Source organism: Dermochelys coriacea, chromosome 13, assembly GCF_009764565.3.
Source record: "Dermochelys coriacea isolate rDerCor1 chromosome 13, rDerCor1.pri.v4, whole genome shotgun sequence".
Taxonomy (NCBI): Eukaryota; Metazoa; Chordata; order Testudines; family Dermochelyidae; genus Dermochelys; species Dermochelys coriacea.
The window spans coordinates 33,674,024-33,694,956 of record NC_050080.1 but is presented as its reverse complement, the minus strand read 5'-3'; the positions used below and the strand labels follow the sequence as shown (position 1 = coordinate 33,694,956).

Below are 20,933 nucleotides of genomic sequence, written 5' to 3'. Positions count from 1 at the left end.
TAGCTGCAATCATAGGCAATTTTACTCATGTCACTGTGACCCCAGAGGAGATAATCTGTCTATTTAATCTCATGTGGTAAATGAGATCTCTTCTGACCAAGCCACTTTTATCTTTCTTTGAAACTTTGAAGCAGAGTCATCTAGAGATTGGGTTATTTTCAAAGTTTATGGCCAAATTCTCTAGCAGTATCTGAAGTCAGCCTTTAGTTGTGTGCAGTTAGTGACATGATCTCAAAAAAAAAAATCCCGTAATATATCAGCTTGGCTTTTGTATATTGTAGGCAGACAGGGTGGAATATTTAAGTTTGAGGAATAGACTCCAAGCTGTCCGATTCCTATCCCTTACCCTCTGCTTCCCCCAAGGGCATTTAGGGAAGTATCATCCACTTTCTCTTCCCCCCAACTCAAGAAGGAGCCAAGCCCTTGGAGCCTGACAGACCCAAACGGCAATCCAAACAAAGCAGCAGCCAAATTGCACCAAATTGACATTCTACCCGGTGACCACAATCAACTTGGTGACTCACATGTGCAGAGCTTATTTCATGGGTGGAGTTCAGAAGAGTATCACCACTACTTTTTTTCCAGGATCTACCTATGGCCTCACCCACCCACTGTTTTTTTTCTGCCAGATGGTGGCACTACAAAGGAACCTGAGGCATGTCAGCAGCAAGTGTCCCATGGACCACCAATGAATCACACTCCATAGTTTGGTTAACTGTTGTATCTACCTGGGTTTTGTTTGGTTGTCTGGTTGGTATTTGCAGTATTCAATCAGCTCCTGTCATGAGCACCAACCTAAGGAGCAATGAAACGGCCACCTTGATTACAAACATGTGGTCTTTCCTAGCAGGAAAACCAAGATGTGGGCAGCTCAAAAAGGCACAATTAAGAGGTGTCATGGTTATGGTGCTAATTGCACCTCCAACCACTGTGTGGTCTCTCCGAGTGCACTGGTTCACGTGTTTGGTCTCTTGCTCATGGAATCTTATGATTCTTCTACTCTTGGACCAGGACCTGGGTACAACCCCTCATCTAATGCCAACCTCTTATTACTGAATAGGTTCAACTAGACACTGATATGGTGATAAACAGCCTTCTGAAAACAAGTTCAGTTACTAGCAAACGGAACAAAGCTTTAGATGAAATCATTTCAAAATAACAACCAGTCCACATGCGTCCTCTAATCTTACATTTCACTAAAGCTAAGTCCAATGGTATTTCCACTTAAGTTACAGGAATAGAACAGAACCAACTTACCTTCTCTTAGGAAGCCAAGAAACTTCTGGTCCTAGTTTGTCTTCCAGAGAATGAATCCCCCTAGTCTGTCTTTCAGAAAAGCTAGGATTTTAAAAAAGAAAACACCCTCACTGTGTCTCTCTGGCCACCAATTACTGTACAATATTGATCAGTGATCTGTGTTACAGGCCTGAGCTGTGAAATCTTCTTTCTTCTGTCTCAGACTGGTTTCTCACAGCCAGCCAAGCAAACGTGCTAAGGTGCTGCTCCCAGATGGTTGCTCAGTTGTTTGGTAGTTAGACTCATTCAGTCTTAATGGCTTATAATCATTGCTCTAGCAACTGGTGGGGGGAGATGTGCTGTAACTGTGTCCTCCCCCTGGCATTTCAATATGACATGTGAAATCTAGTGCATAAACCATATTTTGGGGTAGAAATCAAGGTTCACCACTGAGTGCCCCCACTTTTGTCATAACAGGTTTTGCACATTTTGATTTATTTTCTATGTTTCACATTTGTCTGAAAGACCAGATCATAGAATCAGAGAAATGTTGGGCTGGAAGGTACCTCGAGAAGTCATCAAGTCTAGCCAATGTGTTGAGGCCGGACCGAGTAAACATACACCATTCCTTACAGGTGTTTGCCCAACCTGTTCTTAAAATCCTCCAATGAGGGGGATGCCACAACCTGCCTTGGGAGCCTTATCCAGAGCTCAGCTACCCTGAGAGTTAAAAAGGTTTTCCTAATAACTCCCTGGCTGCAGATTAAGCCATTCTTGTCCTCTCTTCAGTGGACATTGAGAACAATTGATCACCTTCTTCTTTATAACAACTTTTAACATATGTGTAAACTGTTATCAGGTCCCCCGTCAGTCTTCTTTTCTCAATACTAAACGTGCCCAGTTGTTTATCCTTTCCTAACAGGTTAGGTTTTCTAAACCTTTGATCACTTTTGTTGCTCTCCTCTAAACTTGCTCCAATGTATCCAATCTGGCGCATAGAATGGATACAGCACTCCAGCAATGTAGACATTGCTAATGCTGCTTCATTCAATGAAAACAAAAGGTGATTGTGCTCTAACAATGCAGTGAATACTTGGAGCTGGGGGAAATTTACCCTTGTAAAGACGACCAGAATCACACAAAGCTCATGTCTTAAGACTCTTAAGTCTTCAAAATATAATTCTGAAAATAGCACAATTTAGGGAATCTTTCTATGCACAGCTTATGAATTCTGGTGGATGTTATGAAATTGTTGAATCATGGAATATCTCAGTGGCTTTGGAGTCAACCATTTGCTCTCAGGATTGTAGCACATCCTTTCCGGACAGGGTACAAGGATGGGTCATTAGTCATAATGCTCACCTATTCAGATGGAACCACATTAGGACAATGGGATGGCTGAAGCCTAGGGAAACCAGTTCAGCCAAGGCTGTGTACACTACATCCTATGTTGGCAAAACTTATGTTGCTCAGGAGTGTGAATATTCCACCCATCCCCTGAGCGACATAATTTACACCAACGTCAGTGCTTGTATGCACAGCACTATGTCAGAGGGAGAGCTTCTCCTGCTGACACAGCTTATGCTGCTCACAGAGGTGGGGTTTTATGCTGACCAGAGAGCTCTCTCTGGTCAGCACAGAGCATCTTCACCACATGTGCCCTGCCGTGAGGCAGTTGTACTGGTGCAGTGCTGTACATATAGACATGGTCCAAGTTTCTCTGCAGGGCTCTGGAGAGTGGAAAATGCCCTGCAGCAGAACAAAGAAACCCAGGCAGTGGTGTTAGCCTTTAGAAACCACAGAGGCTCAGTGAGTCAGAAGGAGACACACAAAAAACATTGGGCAGGAGAGAGGATGAGACAGGCTTGCTTCCCTAGCAGGGGGTTCTTGTTTAACTGTGGGACCACTGAGGGAGGAGGAAGCTAGCTGACTTAGAAAGAGATTGAATGATAGAATGATTCAGAGACGAAGCCATGTGGACGTGGGGTGGATCCAGGACACCCTCAGATGACTCTGCCATAAGCCTAGAGAATGCTCCAGAATAATGAGGAAACTGAGACAAGGAAATGCATGTTGGTGTGTTTATTATTTCTGCCTAGATCTACATATTTTCTGTGATATGTAAAGAGTTCAAGAACCATATTCAGAGCCTGTCTGTATGTCTGTTTGTGTCACCTTCACATGCTTCATAAGAGCTGTTGTGTGAGAATGACCCACTCTTGGTCCGAGATGCTCAGGTTTCTTAATTCAGATCTTTATTTGAACCAAAAGCACACCTTGTGATGACAGTTCCGGTTAGAGTGAGAAACAACAGATGTACAGAAAAAGATGGGCCTCAGTCACCTTCTCCTGGGGTGTAGGTGGGTCGCAATGACATTCTCCTACCATACTCTCCCAACCCCCAAACATTCTAATACAGATATACCCATCCATGACATTCCGGGGAAACACACAGACCCATAAGAGGTTCTACCACCTCCTGCCTTGTAACTTTCCAGAAGTCACACCTTCCAATTTACATATTCATTAGCTCTTATCCAATCAACATGAAGTATTATGTGTCTTGTCCAACTCATACAATATGCATGTGTAAGCTTCAGGTTGCATAATGTTTGCTGTCCACACTATTTTCATGTTGTTATTTCTCTTTTCTAATTGGTCTATTACCCCTATTCGTGCACCAGTCAAGTATACTTTACAAGTATACAAGTATACTTTATATTTTACCCTTTACTCCATATAGGGATTTTCCTATTTTTCCTTAAGCAAGTTTTGGCAGTTTGTTCTGGCCTCTTCTCTATATTCTCTTCTCCATACATATCACCCTTGTCCTGCACAGTGGCCTAAAAATGTCATTTAAGCAAGTTTACATAAAAACAAGTCAGAAAAGCAACACCCATGCCAAACAAAGGCTAGGTCAAAAGGCAGCCAGGGCAGAATAAGCATCATCGTGGTCTGTCCAAATTTATATCATTAGATATGATCATCAAGACTCTTCCCAGAAGAGTTAAACCGTAAACCCAGGGTGCCTACACCATGGGGAGTTCTGGAAGATGATGTACTTAGGCTACTGGGGAGGCTGAAGGGGTTAATTTTGCTTGTGGTGGGGCTCTAGGACAGTTGGGATATGGAGTCCCATTTCTGTAAAGCGGTAACAGACAGACCGCCTGTGCCCAGGACACGGGCTCGAGGTGTCCTGGAAGAGACAATTCTGCAGCCTGCTCAGATTTCAGGAAATGTAAAGCATACAGGTCCAGTGCATTGGGACCCAACACAGCAGCCTGGAGAATTTCTCCTGGAGGGCATTTTACTGAGGTTGTGTGTGTGCCAGGCATTCTCAGTTAACTAGGTTGTAATTCCTTGGTGTCTCTGAAATCATAAACCTCCTGGTCTCTCTACATCCATAGAAACATCCAGGTTACTCTAGATGTGAATTTCGGATAGCTACATCATAGAAGAAGAAAAAATGAACAAAAACAATATCTCATCATCTCTCTTTTTTTTTTTCATACTCACCCACATCCACACACTTGCACACTTTTCAGGTAACCTTTGAGTTAGAAAACCATTGGTGAAGCAGAATCATTTGCATTCAGGAATCTAAGACACTGTTGGAGTGTTTAACATTAGAATTTCTCAGCTGAATTTTCTTCCCTTGTGATTTCACTTGAAAATGCGGGCACAGAACGTGGCTACATCTTGGGAGAAAGACACATTTTATGGATGACCCTGCCCAAGGCATCTTTCACCTCTTTGTTCCTCAGGCTGTAGACAATGAAGTTGAACATGGGAGTCACCACCATGTAGAGCAGGGAGAACATCTTGTTGAAATCCAGAGACTGGTTTCCTGACAGCAGCACATTCATGATGATCAGAGCCCCATAGAACGTTGAGACAACAATGAGGTGAGAGGAACAGGTGGAAAAGCCTTTTTTCCTCCCAGCAGTGGATGGGATTCTCAGGATGGTCAGGATGACATAGACATAGGATGCGATGGTCAGGACAAATGGGGCCAAGGTAATGATGGAAGCTAAGATCAGGGATGTTATCTTAATGATGCTGGTGTCTTCACAGGAAAGTCTCAATACTGCTGTTAAATCACAAAATAAATGGTTAATTTCACCCAGGCTGCAAAATGACAGCTTAGATGTCATAATTACTGTGAAGGAAGGAGCCACAAATCCGCATGTCCAAGAAGCAACTGCCAACAGAAGGCAAGTCCTGGAGCTCATCAGAGTTACATAATGTAATGGTCTGCATATTGCCAAGAACTGGTCATAGGACATCCCTGTCAGGAACAAACATTCAGTAGTCCCCAGGAAACTAAAAACATATAATTGGAGGCAACAACCTGGTAGAGAGATAGTTTTGTCCTGCGTCAAAAAACTCACCAGCAGCCTGGGGATGACATCGGACACATAGCCGGTTTCCAGGAAGGACAAGTTGCTGAGGACGAAGTACATGGGAGTGTGGAGATAATGGTCAGTCCAAACTATGAGAATGAGGAGGATGTTCCCAGCAACGGTTGCCAGGTAGATAATGAAGAACATCACAAAGAGTGTTATCTGCAGCTCGGGACGGATTTCAAATCCAACCAGCAGAAATTCTGTGACAGTGGTTTGGTTCACCTTCTCTAGCACGGCCATTAGTTGTCTAGAGAAAAACAATGTTGTGTTGTAAAAATTAATGTACTATGGAAAACAGACACAATCACATGCACACTGCAAAGAGTAGGATTAGAATCCTGGCCCTTTAGCTCCAAGATTACAGAATTCAACTGAACTAAAAGCAACCACCATGAGTCAGTAATCAGGTAATCCTTGACCTCCGCAATCTCAGTTCTCTTCCCAACATACTACCCCCAATCACCTGTGAAGTGTCTGTCCAACTGGACTTTTAATCTCCAGCCATAAAATCTGCCCCCACAATTTTTCTACTATCTCACCTGCTCTTAAGCCTTTTCATTCCAACATTTCCAAAATCTTATGAACACATTGCAAAGCTCAAAAGTACTTCACTGCTTGTGGCCAATATGATCTAGTGGTTCTGTCTACCTAGGTATTTACATGAAACAAACAGGGTAACGAGTGCTTCACAAATACTAATTCTTTTATCCTCACAACACCAACATGAAGTAAGGGAATATTGTCATCTTAAATTCATCTCTTAGGAACTGAGGCGCAGAGAGATCAGCAGTCTTACACCTTGTGTCATTGCTGACACCTTTGTAAAACACTATCAGATCAGAACAATCAGGCTAGCTTCTCAACTGGCATAACCAGGATATGTCACCTCCAGATAGGTGGCCTGGCCTGTAATGTTTTGTACAAATGTAAATGAGTTAGAGAAAGGTAGATGGAGAATTGCTGAGAATTATTTTGGATATTGGGAGAGCCAGGAATTGAACACCATATATCCAATGATTGAGTAGTGGGCTATCCTTTCTGAACAGTGAAAGGCATACATTTCTGTTGAGTTCCCGGCTGTGCTGCTGATTCCTTGGCTGAGAAGCTGGTGTACATCTGAGGAATGCCATACATGAAGCAGAATGGGCACACAAGACACAGAAATGCAACTTCCATGAGGCATCACGGTGGGACTTCCAAATGAGATTTCTTCAGTTTTGGACCACAAATGGCTGAAATATCCAAGCTTTTCCACTTTCACAGGTTTGTTTTTTGGACAAAGAAGTTGAAATCGGACTTTTTTTGTGGGAGAAAAAAAAGCTTAATTGAAAATTCAACTTTCCATCAAAAGCCAGTTTTGGTGGAAAATTTTCAACCTGCCCTCCTCTTAGCTTTGAAAATATTAGTGCCTGTTTTTTTTAATCTCACTTATATCAGTGTAAAGCATGACTAACTGTTAAATGCAATGGGCCTGATTATCAACTCACTCACCCAGGTGTACATTGAAGTCAATGGGGTTGATTATTGCACTGGTATAAATCAGAAGTCAACACTAACGAGAGTAGGATCTTTTAACTCAAGTCAAGTGATCACCAATCAGCCTAGCTACCACACAAATGTTTGTTCAAGGGCACAAATGGTGTCCTAGCCCAAAAGTTTGTGAGTGTTGTGGCAAGATGGCAGATTTTAGTCTGGTGGGTCCTGCATTTTTCTTGGCAGGAAGCTAAGATGCCACCCTTTGCCCCTGATCTTGGGTGCTGAGGGCCCCGCTACTAGCCCGGGAAGGTGGTAGAGGAGGGAAGCGGGGGAGGGGTCTGGGTTTGCTCCTCGCTCTGAGTCCCAGCCCCTCTCAACCCATGTGGGTTTCTTACCTTTGTCCCCCTGAGGTGGGGTTACCCTTGGTCCTTAGGTGCTGGGGGGGAAGGGAGTCTCCCTGTCCTGCTGGGCAGGGTCTCCCTTACTCCAGTTCTCTGGTCTTTCAAATCTCTCAACACACCTCCAAGCTCCAGTCCTTTCTCCTTCTCCCCTGTCTGCCTGACGCAGGGGGGTTTTATTAGGTTCCTAACAGGGCCTTAATTGACTGCAGGTGCTCCAATTAACCTGCAGCCACCTTCCCTAGTCTACAGGGAACCATGCCTTAATTAGCCTTGAGCTTATATATTTTTCCCCTAGCACTCTCCTGCTGCTCCCTGGCCCTCCTATATCACATATTCCCACCCCCTTCTCCCCGCTCTACACCATGGGGTTGGGCTACTTGGGACAAGAGACAGTGTTGTCGTGACAGGCTGTCCGCATTGCCGTGTTGGCTTCCAACTCTGTGCTGTATCCGGAAGTGGAAAGGTTGTAGGGATAGAAACCATCTAGTCATTCGTGCATTCCTCTCTTTGTTTGTGTGCATCCATGGGAGTGGGGCATGGTCTGTCACGAGTGGTGAACCGCCGCCCAAGCAGGTAGTATTGTAGAATCTCCATGGCCCATTTAACCGCTAAGCATTCTTTTTCTACTACGGCGTATCGTTGCTCCCTGGGCAGGAGCTTTCGGCTAAAGTAAAAGATTGGGAGCTCCTCATCCCCCACCATCTGTGAAAGGACGGCCCCAAGTCCTACTTCCGAGGCATCTGTTTGTAGGATGAATTCCTTTTTAAAATCTGGGGCTATGAGCACTGGATGACTGCAAAGGGCCATCCTTAGGTCTGTGAAAGCTTCTTCTGCCACTTTGGCCCACTAAACTATCTCCAGGCCCCGAGCTCTTATCAGGTCCATCAGAGGTGCTGCCCTTGTGGAGAAGTGAGGGATGAACCGGCGATAGTACCCCTATCCCTAAAAATGCTCTGACTTGCTTCTTGCAGAACAGGCGGGGCCATTCCTGTGTTGTCTTCCTTTGTTCCATTGGGGCTTCACCAGGCCCCTTCCGATTACATACCTGAGGTATCTGGCCTCGGCTAACCCTATTGCATTGGATATTGGATGGGTTAGCAGTGACGCCAGCCTAAGAGCATCTAGTACCACTTCCACTTTCCCCAGGTGCGTCTCCCAGTCAGGGCTATGGATCACCACATCATCTAAATAGGTGGCAGCATACTTGGCATGGGGTTGAAGTAATCTGTCCATCAATCGTTGGAAAGTCGCGGGGGCCCCATGGAACCCAAAAGGGAGGACGGTATATTGGAAAAGGCCATCGGGTAGAGAAAGCGTTTTTTCCTTGGCGTCCTCAGCCAGGGGGATCTGCCAGCAGCCTTTTGTCAAGTCCAAGATGGTTAAGTATCGAGTCTTACCTAACTGATCCAACAGCTCATCAATATGTGGTATTGGGTAGGCATCAAATTGGGATACCTCATTTAACTTCCAGAAGTCATTACAAAACCTCAGACTGCCATCAGGCTTGGGGACCAAGACAATAGGGCTGGACCACTGGCTGTGTGATTCCTCAATCACCCCAAGTTCCAGCATCTTCTTTACGTCTGCCCTAATTTCTTCTCTTTTTACCTCTGGTATGCGATAGGGTTTTATTGTCACCCTTGCTCCGGGACAGGTGACGATATGGTGCTGGATCAGTGTCGTATGGCCTGGTTGTGTGGAGAACACGTCTTGGTTCCTCTGGATCATTTTGACAACCTCTGTTCATTGCTCTGGGGCTAATTTGGGGGATATCCTTACCTGCCATTGTGGGCCATCTGCCTGGGATGGAACTGGCGGGACAGCCAGGCACGTCTCCCAATCATGCCAGGGTTTCAGTAAGTTGACGTGGTATATCTGCTCTGGGCTTTGGCAGTCTGGCTGCTTCACCTTATAATTCACCTCCCCAACAGCTTCCACAATCTCAAAGGGTCCATGCCAACTGGCCAGGAGCTTACTTTCTGTTGTTGGTACCAGCACCCGTTCTCCTGGTTGAAATTTCCATGTTTTTGCCCAACGATTGTAGTAGGTTCATTGGGACTCTTGTGTTTTTTCCAAATGCTCTCGTACTCTGGGGGTCTCTTGGGCTATTCGTTCTCTCATCTGGACTACATGTGTAATGACGTTCTTCCCCGGGTTGGGCTCTTCCTTCCATTCTTCCTTTGTGATGTCTAATATGCCACGTGGATAGCATCCATACAGTAACTTGAAGGGGGAGAATCCAATAGATGCTTGGGAAACTTCTCATATTGCAAACATCAGGTATGGGAGAAGGATATCCCAGTCTTTTCCATCTTGGGCCACCACCTTTCGGATCACGTTCTTGAGAGTTCAGTTAAATTGCTCAACCAGACCATCTGTTTGGGGATAGTAGACCAAGGTTCGCAAGGCTTGGATGTATAGCAGGTACATAAGTCTTTCATTACTCTCAACATGAAGGGAGTCCCTTGGTCTGTCAGGATCCCCTTAGGGATGCCTACCCTAGAAAAAACCTGCACCAGTTCTTTTGCAATTGCCTTGGACATGGGGTTTCTTAAAGGAATGTCTTTGAGGTACCGTGTAGCATAGTCCAGAATGACAAGTATGCTTCGGTGGCCCCGGGCTGTTCTTTCTAGTGGGCCCACTAGATCCATTACTATCCTTTCAAAAGGTACTTCAATTATAGGCAAGGGTACCAACGGGGCCCTTAACTGAGGTCGGGGGCTATGCAGCTGGCACTCTGGGCAGGAGGTGCAATAGCGCTGGACTTCTGCATGTACCCCAGGCCAGTAGAACCTCGTTAGGACTCTATCCAGGGTCTTGTCTACCCCTAAATGTCCCCCAAACAGATGACTGTGAGCTAACTCTAATACGGCCCTTGTGTGCTTCTGTGGCACCAAGAGCTGTTCTACTACTTTCCCCCATATTGGCATGACCCGGTACAATAGATCCTGCTTGATTATATAGTAGGGCCCTGGGCCTTTGGTTTTCCCTTCTACTTGCACGCCATTTATCTCAACTACCTCCTCCTTCACTTTCACATACAGTGGTCATCAGCTTGGTCCTGCCCAAAACAGTTGCGTGCGGGACCGATGTGGCCTGATTCTATTGGAATGGGCTCCTCTCCGTCTCTTGGGGTGCTTCTGCTCATTCTGGGGGCCATTTCTGGGTCTCTCTGGGATCTCCTCCCAACCAGGGAAGCTCTTTGGTTTGCTGCCAAAATCCTGGTTCCTAATCTTTTGTCTGCTCTCCTTTCCTGTGTGGATTTCCGAGACTTCCCAGGGGGTGAAAATAACTGGGGAAAATCCAGAAAAAACTGTGATAGGGTCATCCATGGGTGCCTCAGACTCTGCTCGGGGTTTATTTCCCTCCCCTAACTTGATGTGGGGGAGTAAGCTCTCAAACCCAGGAAAATCCCTGCCAATTAAGACCGGATGGGGAGCTTGGGGACCACCCCTGCAGTCATCTTGGTAGTGTTTTCCTGGATGTCAATTCATATCGGAGTTGTGGGGTAGAAATTTACTGTGCCATGGACATGTCACTCCAGTGCTCTTGGCCCGGTTCAGTTGGTCTTGCCCCACTAACTTCCCTGAGACCAATGTGACAGCACTCCCAGAGTCCACCAAAGCTATGGTCTGGATGCTATTCATTTTTATTGGCCTGGTGTACTCATGTAGGGCTGTTGCAACCCCTACCAGGCTGATTAGTCCACATTGGTTCCCGGGATCCCCCAGATTACATTGTATGGGTTCCTCCCTATTGGGGCACTGGGCTGCTATATGCCCCAACTCCCCACACTCATAACAGTGATATCTCATCCCAGAGGTTGCCCTCTGTCTTAGACCCTCTGACTCACTCCCCCAACTCTCTCCTCCTGGACCCCCAGGTCCTCTTGGGGCCTCAGGCCACTTCTTGGGGCCTGTTCTTCCAGCTATGGCTTTCCTGGTGTTCTCGATGAGCTGGGTCCTCGGGGTTGGGAATGGTTTACTGAAATGCTGTATTCCACCTCGTGGAGTTTTGAACAGTTCATAGGCCACCAGTTGTCTCTCGACGAGGGTGACCAGTTCATCATAGGTGGAGGGGTCATTCTAGCCTACCCAGGCTCGAAGGCCTGAGAGTAGTCCCCTCATATAGTGGTCCAGCACCAGGAGCTCCATCATTTTCTCTGAGCTGAGAGCCACTGGGTGTAACCACTTCTGGGCTAGGTGAATTAGATTAAATAATTGTGATCGTGGTGTCTTGTCTTCACAGTACTGCCATTTATGGACCCTCCGGGCTCGCAGGGCTGTCGTTACCCCTGCCCTGGCCAGGCTCTCCGCCTTCAGTTGGGCGTAATCTGCCGCCTCCTCTGCAGTCATATCATAATCGGCCTTCTGGGCCTCCCCACACAAAAATGGGGCGAGGATGCCTGACCACTGGTCTCGGGGCCAGGCCTCCTGCAGGGCTGTCCTCTCGAAGGCCAGGAGGTACGCCTCCACATCATCCTCCCGGTCATTTTCTGCTGACAGTAGCTGGCCCATATGGTCCATGTCCAGTCATACCCGCTGCTCAGCTCCGTAAGGGCCTTCACCTGGTTCGCAGCTTCCTGCAGCATGGCCCGATCTTGGGTGGCCGTCATCAGCAGGCAATTGGTCTCTTGCTGCAGCTGCATGGCCTCCTGCTGGGAAACTGCCTGGACCCGGGTAGCCTCCTGCTGTGCTCCAGTGGCTTGCACCAGTGCTTTGACCACATCCTCCATTTTGAGGCAGGGTGGTTGTGACTCCCCTGGACTGTGTTTCACGGCGCAGAAATCCCACTAACACCATGTGTGGCAAGATGGCCAATTTGAGTCTGGTGGGTCCTGCATTTTTCTTGGCGGGAAGATAAGATGCCACCCTTTGCCCCTGCTCTTGGGCGCTGAGGGCCCTGCTACTAGCCCGGGAAGGTGGTAAAGGAGGGAAGCGGGGGAGGATTCTGGGTTTGCTCCTCGATCTGAGTCCCAGCCCCTCTCAACCCCTGTGGGTTTCTTACCTTCGTCCCCCTGAGGTGGGGTTACCCTTGGTCCTTAGGTGCTGAGGGGAGGGAGTCTCCCTGTCCTGCTGGGCAGGGTCTCCCTTACTCCAGTTCTCATGTCTTCCAAATCTCTCAACACACCTCCAAGCTCCAGTCCTTCCTCCTTCCTCCTTCTCCCCTGTCTGCTTGATGCAGGGGGTTTTATTAGGTTCCTAACAGGACCTTAATTGACTGCAAGTGCTCCAATTAACCTGCAGCCACTTTCCCCAGTCTACAGGGAACCACACCTTAATTAGCCTTGAGCTTATATATTTCCCCTTTAGCACTCTCCCACTGCTCCCTGGCCCTCCTGTATCACAGTGTCTAGGCATTTACAACCCTGCATGTTGATCCAGGTTAATTGTTGTTAAAAGGAACACAAACTCTTATCTTGACAAATCACCTTTTTGTGACTGTGTACCACGTGTCATTAAATCATTGTCATTGGATATACAATAAATCCATTCCTAATTTTCTCTTGCTTGTCTTTTTGAGTGCAGATTGGAAACAGGTGAAACACAATCAATTTACACTAACAAAAAGAATTAAAATATTATCTTTGAAGTAGAAGTTTGCATGATATTCCTTCTGACTTGAAACCTTCTGTTAGCATCATCTATCTATCATGTCTAAGATACATATCTTTTGAATGGCTGTGCACTCTGATATCTGTTGGGTCTTTTAGGATATTGTCCCGTCAGTAACGAGAGAAGCTCATTAATACCATTCATTCTTTTTTGGTTTGAGACCAGAAAGGCACAAGCTATTTCTCAGTGTTTCCCAAACTCCTCTCACTTCCCACTCACCCACTGTATAATGCCTTTTTATAGTTTTGTGGATTATAATTTCAGAGGGATCTATTAATGTGTTTGCCCTGTTGAGATCAGAGTCAATTGGACTATTTTAATTTTGCTCCCTGATGGGATTTTTACTAACTTCCTACCCTGACAAATGAAATAGAATTAATAGGAAATCGACCTCCAACTGTCCTAAATAGCTTTGAAAATCCCACACTCTATCTTTCCACATAGTTGAACAGATAGGCAGTCAGGGACAGATTGTTAAAGGGTTTTAAGCGCCTGTTTTGATTTCCAAAAGCACCCAGGAGCCAATGCCAATTGAAATAATGGGAGTTAGGTGCCTAGATACTTTTGAAAGTTCCATAAGGTGCCTAAGTACCTTTAAAATCTGTCCCCAGGTGACAAACTCCTATTGATTTCAAAATCTGTCCCTCAGTCATTACGCAATATAGCTGCCCCTTCTCCATACCACATCATCTTCTTCCCCTAGTGCCCTTTAGCTGATCCTTTCCTATCCTTTTTTTTTCCTGGGAGGCTATCTTATCTCATTATAGTGTATCACCACACCTTTCACATGAGTTATAGTACTTTTTTCATAGGACTCATCCACTGCTGTCATTTAAACAAACCGCTCTTTTAAGACTATTTCCCCATAGTTCCCAGTTCTCTTTTCTTTCCTGTTTTATTAGTCTACACCCATGTACAACAGAATTACTAACCCAGGAACCTATCCTTGCAACAAAGCCCATTGCCAACTGTGTCCACATATCTATTCAGGGGATACCATCATAGGACCTAATCACATCAGCCACAGTATCAGAGGCTCGTTCACCTGCACATCTACCAATGTGATATATGCCATCATGTTCCAGCAATGCCCCTCTGCCATGTACATTGGCCAAACTGGACAGTCTCTACGTAAAAGAATAAATGGACACAAATCAGACGTCAAGAATTATAACATTCAAAAACCATTTGGTGAACACTTCAATCTCTCTGGTCACTCGATTACAGACCTAAAAGTCGCAATATTACAACAAAAAAACTTCAAAAACAGACTTCAGTGAGAGACTGCTGAATTGGAATTAATTTGCAAACTGGACACCATTAACTTAGGCTTAAATAAAGACTGGGAGTGGATGTGTCATTACACAAGGTAAAACTGTTTCCCCATGCTTATTTCCCCCCCACACACACACTGTTCCTCACACATTCTTGTCAAGTGCTGGAAATGGTCCATCTTGATTATCGCTACAAAAGGGTTTTTTTTCTCTCCTGCTGGTAATAGCTCACCTTAACTGATCATTCTTGTTATAGTGTGCATGGTAACACCCATTGTTTCTTGTTCTCTGTGTATATAAAATTTTACTACTGTATTTTCCACTGCATGCATCCGATGAAGTGGGCTGTAGCCCATGAAAGCTTATGCTCAAATATATTTGTTAGTCTCTAAGGTGCCACAAGTATTCCTGTTCTTTTTGCTGATGTTCGTATGTCAGACTTCCCAGCTGATCCTGAGAATCCTCCTGAGACATCGCTACTACAAGTGATAATTAGTATAAAATTTGACAAAAAGAATTGCAATGATAATATTGAAATGAAATATTTTAATCTTATTGAAGTGAAAAGTTTCAACATTAGGTAAATGTTTTTTCAGGTAATCAAAATGAAATGACAAACCCTAAAAAAGCTGTTTTGTTTTTTTTCCATTTAAAACTTTGTGTCCAAATAGACGTGCCCATGCAAAATGTTGCAAGTTTGATCAAACTCAATTTTCAGATGGAAAATGACTCAATGGAAAAGAGCTTCAACAAGCTCTGCTGATATGGCCATTGGACAATGTTACAATAAGAAATATTTCTCTCTAGAACTGAGATGTTCCTTAATTAGAGCCAGTCAAACAACAGGGGAATAGAGGTGGGGAGTTGGAAATCTTTGGCATTTCATTGAGAAGTTTGAAATTCCAAAATTCTGATATCTTTCATGAGCTCTGTAGATTTGTAACAAATAAGAAAAATATTTTGCAAAAAATATTGTCACTTTTCATACTTTATCATAATTCAAAAAAATTCAAGGGAAAATCAAAATTTTGAAAATTACAACAAACTCCATTTTAATAGGGATTATATAGATGCAAACAAAAAATGGGGGGTAAATAATTGCAGATGGTTTTGTATAGAAATTCAAAATCTGCATAAAATATCATAGAAATATAAAATTCAAAATATTTTAACTAGTTCAATATGAAGGATTTATCCTTAGAGCTTCCATTAGGGGACACTTCCCTCAGTACTCAAGATATCTCTCCGGGTATATTCTAATAAGAGAGATTTCTTTTTAGAGCAGAGCTGTTCCTTGGTGGATTCTCCAACTGAAAGAAAATTGCCTATATTTTTGGAGGAAAGATCTTGATTCCTATTCTCTGAATTGCTCATTTAACATCCTTGTTCCTGAGGCTGTAGATAATGGGGTTCAGTATTGGAGTCATCACCGAATAGAACAGAGAGAGCAACTTGTCCACATCCAGGGAATAGCTGGAATTGGGGCATATGTAGATGAAAATGGCTGTCCCGTAGAACAGTATCATCACAGTGAGGTGCAAGGAGCAGGTGGAGAAAGCTCTGTGTCTGCCTTTGGCAGAGCTCATTTTAAGGATCGTGGAGATTATGTGGATGTAGGACACCAGGATCAGCAGGAAGGGCATCATGATGACGAAGGCAGCTGCCACAATGATTTGGAACTCGTTCCAGTAGGTGTCCCCACATACCAGCGTCAACACAGGCTGGATCTCACAGAAGTGGTTGATCACGTTGGACAGAAAGGCGGCGTGAAGATAAATGTGGTGTGGCCCAGGGCCACGAGGCTGCCACAGATCTACGAGCTGGCAGCCAGATGGATGCTCACAGTCTTGTTCATGATGTCTGCACAGCGCAGTGGGTTACATATGGCACTGTAACAGTCATAAGCCATAACAGCTAGCAGGCAGCACGCTGTCACTCCAAATAACAGAAAGAAATACATCTCTGCAGCGCAACCGGCAAAGGAGATAGTTTTATCCTCTGAGAGGAGGTTGGCCATCAGCTTGGGCAGGATGACGGAGGTGTAGCAGATCTCCAGGAAGGACAAGTTCCTGAGGAAGAAGTACATGGGGGTGTGAAGGGCTGGGTCCACATTTATAAAGATGAGGATGAGGATGTTGCCCAGCATTGTGATGAAATAAGTATATATGAACAACAGAAAGAGAAGGCGCATATGCGGGAGGTTAGAAAAGCCCAGTATAATGAACTCAGTCACTGAGGTGTCATTTTCTGTGGTCCCTTCAGGATATTTCATCTTGAGAAATACAAACAAAATGTATTCATTATTTTGATACAGCATTTAAGTCAAGCAAAACTATCTATCTTCATACATATCCATCTCTATCTCCCTGGACATCTAGTTAGTTAGCTAGCTAGCTAGTTATCTATCTCTCTATCCATCTACCTTCATACATATCCATCTATCTATCTATCAGGGCTGACATCATATTGGCAAGATTCTGTCCTCACAACAAGTGTAAATCCACGGCAACTTCACTTAAGTCAATGGTTCTCAGTTGTCTCAGTTACATCAAACTTAGACTTGTGTAGCTCCAAGACCGCATTGGAAATGCATCTGCTTTATAGCAGTCTCAGTCAATAGAGAATTTGCACCAGTTAAGTTGTAACTGTGGAAGGCTGAATCCAGCACAGAGAATTTACACTGATGTCACTAAGATCAAAATCCGTCTCTCAAAGCCTGAATGTTGCAATGTAGATACAACAGAAATATACCCAACTCTCAGCTCCCATGTGATATAGGCAGTGGAACTATGTAGATTTGTCAGCAAAGAGTATAGCTGGTTCACTGTGCTTCCTGCTACATAACAGTTTGAAGAACAAACTCTGGACACACATGGGTATAGCATTTTTAATCAGTATGCTACAGAAATGGCCTGATTCTCTTTAAACTCACTCCGGATTTATAGCAGAAGTGCTCCACTGACTGCAGTTCCCTCAATCGTGATTTCTTTTTCTTCCCTCCCTCTGCTTTTATGCATTTAATTCTGTTTCTGCCCCTCTTAATTTATTCTTTAACCTCTCTCTTACTAACCTTTTTAACCTCTCCCTTTCCCTCACCCCTCCAGTTCTAACCTCCTCCCAATCCATCTTTTTTCCCTTTCCCTCTCACTGATTGCACCAGTGTAAAACTATAATACAGGAGATGAGAGCCAAAGCATTTTTCACTCTATAACCTCAAGATCATACACATGAAAGATGATTGGCCCTCTTGGATGTACACTTTTTAAAGGAATCTGTATAATTTAGTTCAGTTTTGTTTGTTTGTTTGTTTGTTTTTAGTGTACTCGGAGCTGGATCCACACTGAATTCAAGTTGGGTGCTTAACTGCTTTAGGCTCTGCTAAAAATCCAGGCATGGCTTAATATAGAAATGCCCTGAAATTTTCTTAATGCAGAGTTAAAGTTGCCCAATGGCTCCATTTTACCTTTCCAGAATGTGGAGAATGGTTAAATTTAAGCCTCTGAGATCCAGGAAATGACAAATTTACCCTGTGACTTAGTTTCCTTTCTTCACACTCAGATCCATTGTTCAGGACCCAGATTACACTACCCTGTCTCATGTTCCCTCTATTTACTCAGCTTGACAATGTTGCAGAAGTAAAATGAAGCATAAGGATTTTAGCACTTTAAAATATTGTTCTTAGACTAAAAATCTTGAAACCAGGCAAAAACTTCTAAAAGCAGCTCCTGCAAAATGCAAGCAGCATGCACATGATAGGTCCTCTTGAAACTACCAAGCATGGGGCTGTAACCCCCAACCCAGGGGCTGAACCTCAGCTTCAATGATCACCATGTATCACCATGTATCACATTAAATCATCCAAACACTGAGACAGCCTGCTGATCGGAACCCTATGTAGATAGACACAGATGTAGATAGACACAGATGCATACAGGCATACAACAAAGCCAAGGGAATTCAACCCAAAGCATTAAACATGCCCTTCTTCCTACTGTTTTCACATAGGAACAGTTTGTTTTCCTGCCCTCAGCATCGAGGGCAACTCTGAGTTCTGTTTAACGATCCAGGAACTGGGCAGAAAATTGAGTTCTATTCCTGACTGCCACTGACTCTTTGGGGGACCTACACCAAATCACTTCCCCATCTATAAAATGGAGATGTTGACATGGGGTAAGGGTCAGATTTTTTAACATATTTAGGTGCTGAAGGAAGCAGACAGGATCTCAGTGGGATTTTCAACAGCACATCAAGAAAGTTAGGTGCCTAAATACCTTTAAAATCTGACCCTTCATGATACAACTCACAATTACCCTGTGGAACTTGGTGTTGTGGCATATTGTGATGGCCAAAAGTATAACTGGGTTCAAAAAACAACTAGATATGTTCGTGTAGGATAGGTCCATCAATGGCTATCAGCCAAGGTGGTCAGGGACACAACCCCATGCTGAGGGCGACCCTAAACCTCTGACAGCCAGAAGCCAGGAGGGGAATACTGGGGACACAGGGCATGGCCACTAGGTAACTCAAGGGGATGGAAGACCACGAGTGTCGATGAAGCCCCCTCACTCTAGGCCCAGATGGCCCCCCCTTCCCTTTTCTGCCCGGAGATACCTACAGCAGTCACACTGAGGAGTTTGCAACAGTGTATTGCAGGCGCAGACTGGCTGAAGCAAGATTAGATCAAGCAGGACAGGAATGTTAGATAATGCTGAACAAACAACTGCATATATGGGGGAATAGATGATAAGAGGAAAAAGGGGAACTGGCCAGTATACCGGATTGGCTATATGGATACTCAGGGCAGCTTGCTATTGGATAAGTATGCTAAAGAATGAATGTATAAAAATATGTGTAACTGCTTGCACTGGTGTGCAGGATTTGAGATTGTTGTCTCCCTGTACTGCGTGAAGCTTCAAATAAACTTTTCTACTTCTCCACCCCGTTGTGATTATTGGGCGATGCACACCGGGTAACGAATCCAGCTGTTGCCTGCCTCAGGCATTTGGTGCCAGCAACAGTTTTTGGCGTCCCTGGGTGGGCGAGAAGCTACAACACAAGCCTTGCCCGGATCCCTTGCGGGGACCAGCGGGTGAGGACTCCGACCGACGCCCAGTGCACATCGGTGTGATTCCCGGGGGCCTCGGAGGGGCATAGCACAACGCTGCACAACGGTGCAACGCGCCTGATAAGTAGAGAAGCGTCGCAGGCGATGGTGGGGAACCGGTCCTTCGGATAAGGTAGGAACCTTTTGAAATCCGGATTGTCTGCTCTGTTTTGAACCTGGGGACGCCCAGAGTTACCCTGTAGGCATGGGACAGGGACAGAGCTCGGGAGGGAGGGCACAGTGTACGCCCCTAGAGTGTATCCTAGCAAATTGGAAGGTATTTGGATCGGATCCGATGACTAAGAATAAATTAAAAAGATACTGTACAGTTGACTGGCCTCAATATCAACTAGAAGACCAGGAGCGGTGGCCACCAGGAGGGTCAATTAATTACAACACGATCCTCCAGTTACTTTTGTTCTGTCAGAAACTGGGAAATGGAATGAACATCTCTATGCGCACTTGTTTTTGGCTTTGTGTAATCGAACAGATGTCTTACAGCTATGTAATTTGACTCTGACTGATTCAGTAGTGAATAATGTTAGTCCCCAGACCCCCACCCAAACTGTGATGGCAGGTCCGGTGTCCCCTTCAGCCCCCATGCCCCCGCCTGATAGGGCCCCTACAGTGGGCTTATATCCTTTACTTACCAAAACTAAAATCTCCCGTACTGGTGCGGAAGGGCGTCCGGCCACGACTATGCAGGTCTATACTCATGTGCCCTTTAACCCTATGGAGTTGGCTGCTTTCAAAGTACAGGCAGGGGAGTTTTCCACCAACCTGAGTAGGTTTATTTCAGTTTTTGAGGGCTGCCTTAACAGCTATAAGTCGGATTGGCACGATTGCAACGTCCTCCTGTCTGAGGTAGAACGACAACAGGTTGTGTCCAAGGCAAGGGAGGAGGCACAGAGATGGTACGACCAGGATCATAATAATGTCCCTGACCTGGATGAGCAGGTCCCCCGAGTAGACCCCAGATGGAACCCAAATGATCCTGCGGGTATGGCCCGGCTTACCACCTATAAGCAGTTGCCTTTGCATGGACTCTGTCACTCGGCTGCCCGACATAATAATTGGGCAAAACCATATGAGGTAATGCAGGATCTAAAGAAATGCCCAGGGGCCTTCCTACAGTGTATTCGGGACGCTATTGGACAGAACACCAATGCAGACCCCGATGATCAGGAAACTGAGGCAATCATTAAGGGAATTTTCACGAGCAGAGCAGCCCCTGATATTAAGAGAAAGTTACAGAAAAAAGAGGATCTAATGGGCATGACCATGGCACAAATCTTAGAGACTGAGCTTATAGTCTAAGGGAGGCAGAAAAGGAGAAAAAGCAAGTTAGAATGATGGTAGCTGCGGTACAGGCCAGCACTACGGGAAGTGGCCGGGGAGAAAGGGGCCATGGACACGGACGT

At 45.1% G+C, this 20,933-nt stretch overlaps 1 protein-coding gene and 1 pseudogene across 1 annotated transcript; both read right to left on the bottom strand.

Annotated features, from left to right (window-relative positions):
• Positions 1-4,928: 4,928 nt before the first annotated feature.
• Positions 4,929-5,882, bottom strand: LOC122456434 (olfactory receptor 1038-like). Its single transcript, XM_043495757.1, has 2 exons — positions 5,588-5,882; positions 4,929-5,326 (listed from the first exon to the last, which is right to left on the bottom strand). The coding sequence occupies exons 1-2, from the start codon at positions 5,880-5,882 to the stop codon at positions 4,929-4,931; spliced, it is 693 nt and encodes a 230-aa protein (XP_043351692.1).
• A 9,896-nt stretch (positions 5,883-15,778) lies between these two features.
• On the bottom strand, positions 15,779-16,680 carry LOC119841884 (annotated as a pseudogene).
• Between the last annotated feature and the right edge of the window lie 4,253 nt (positions 16,681-20,933).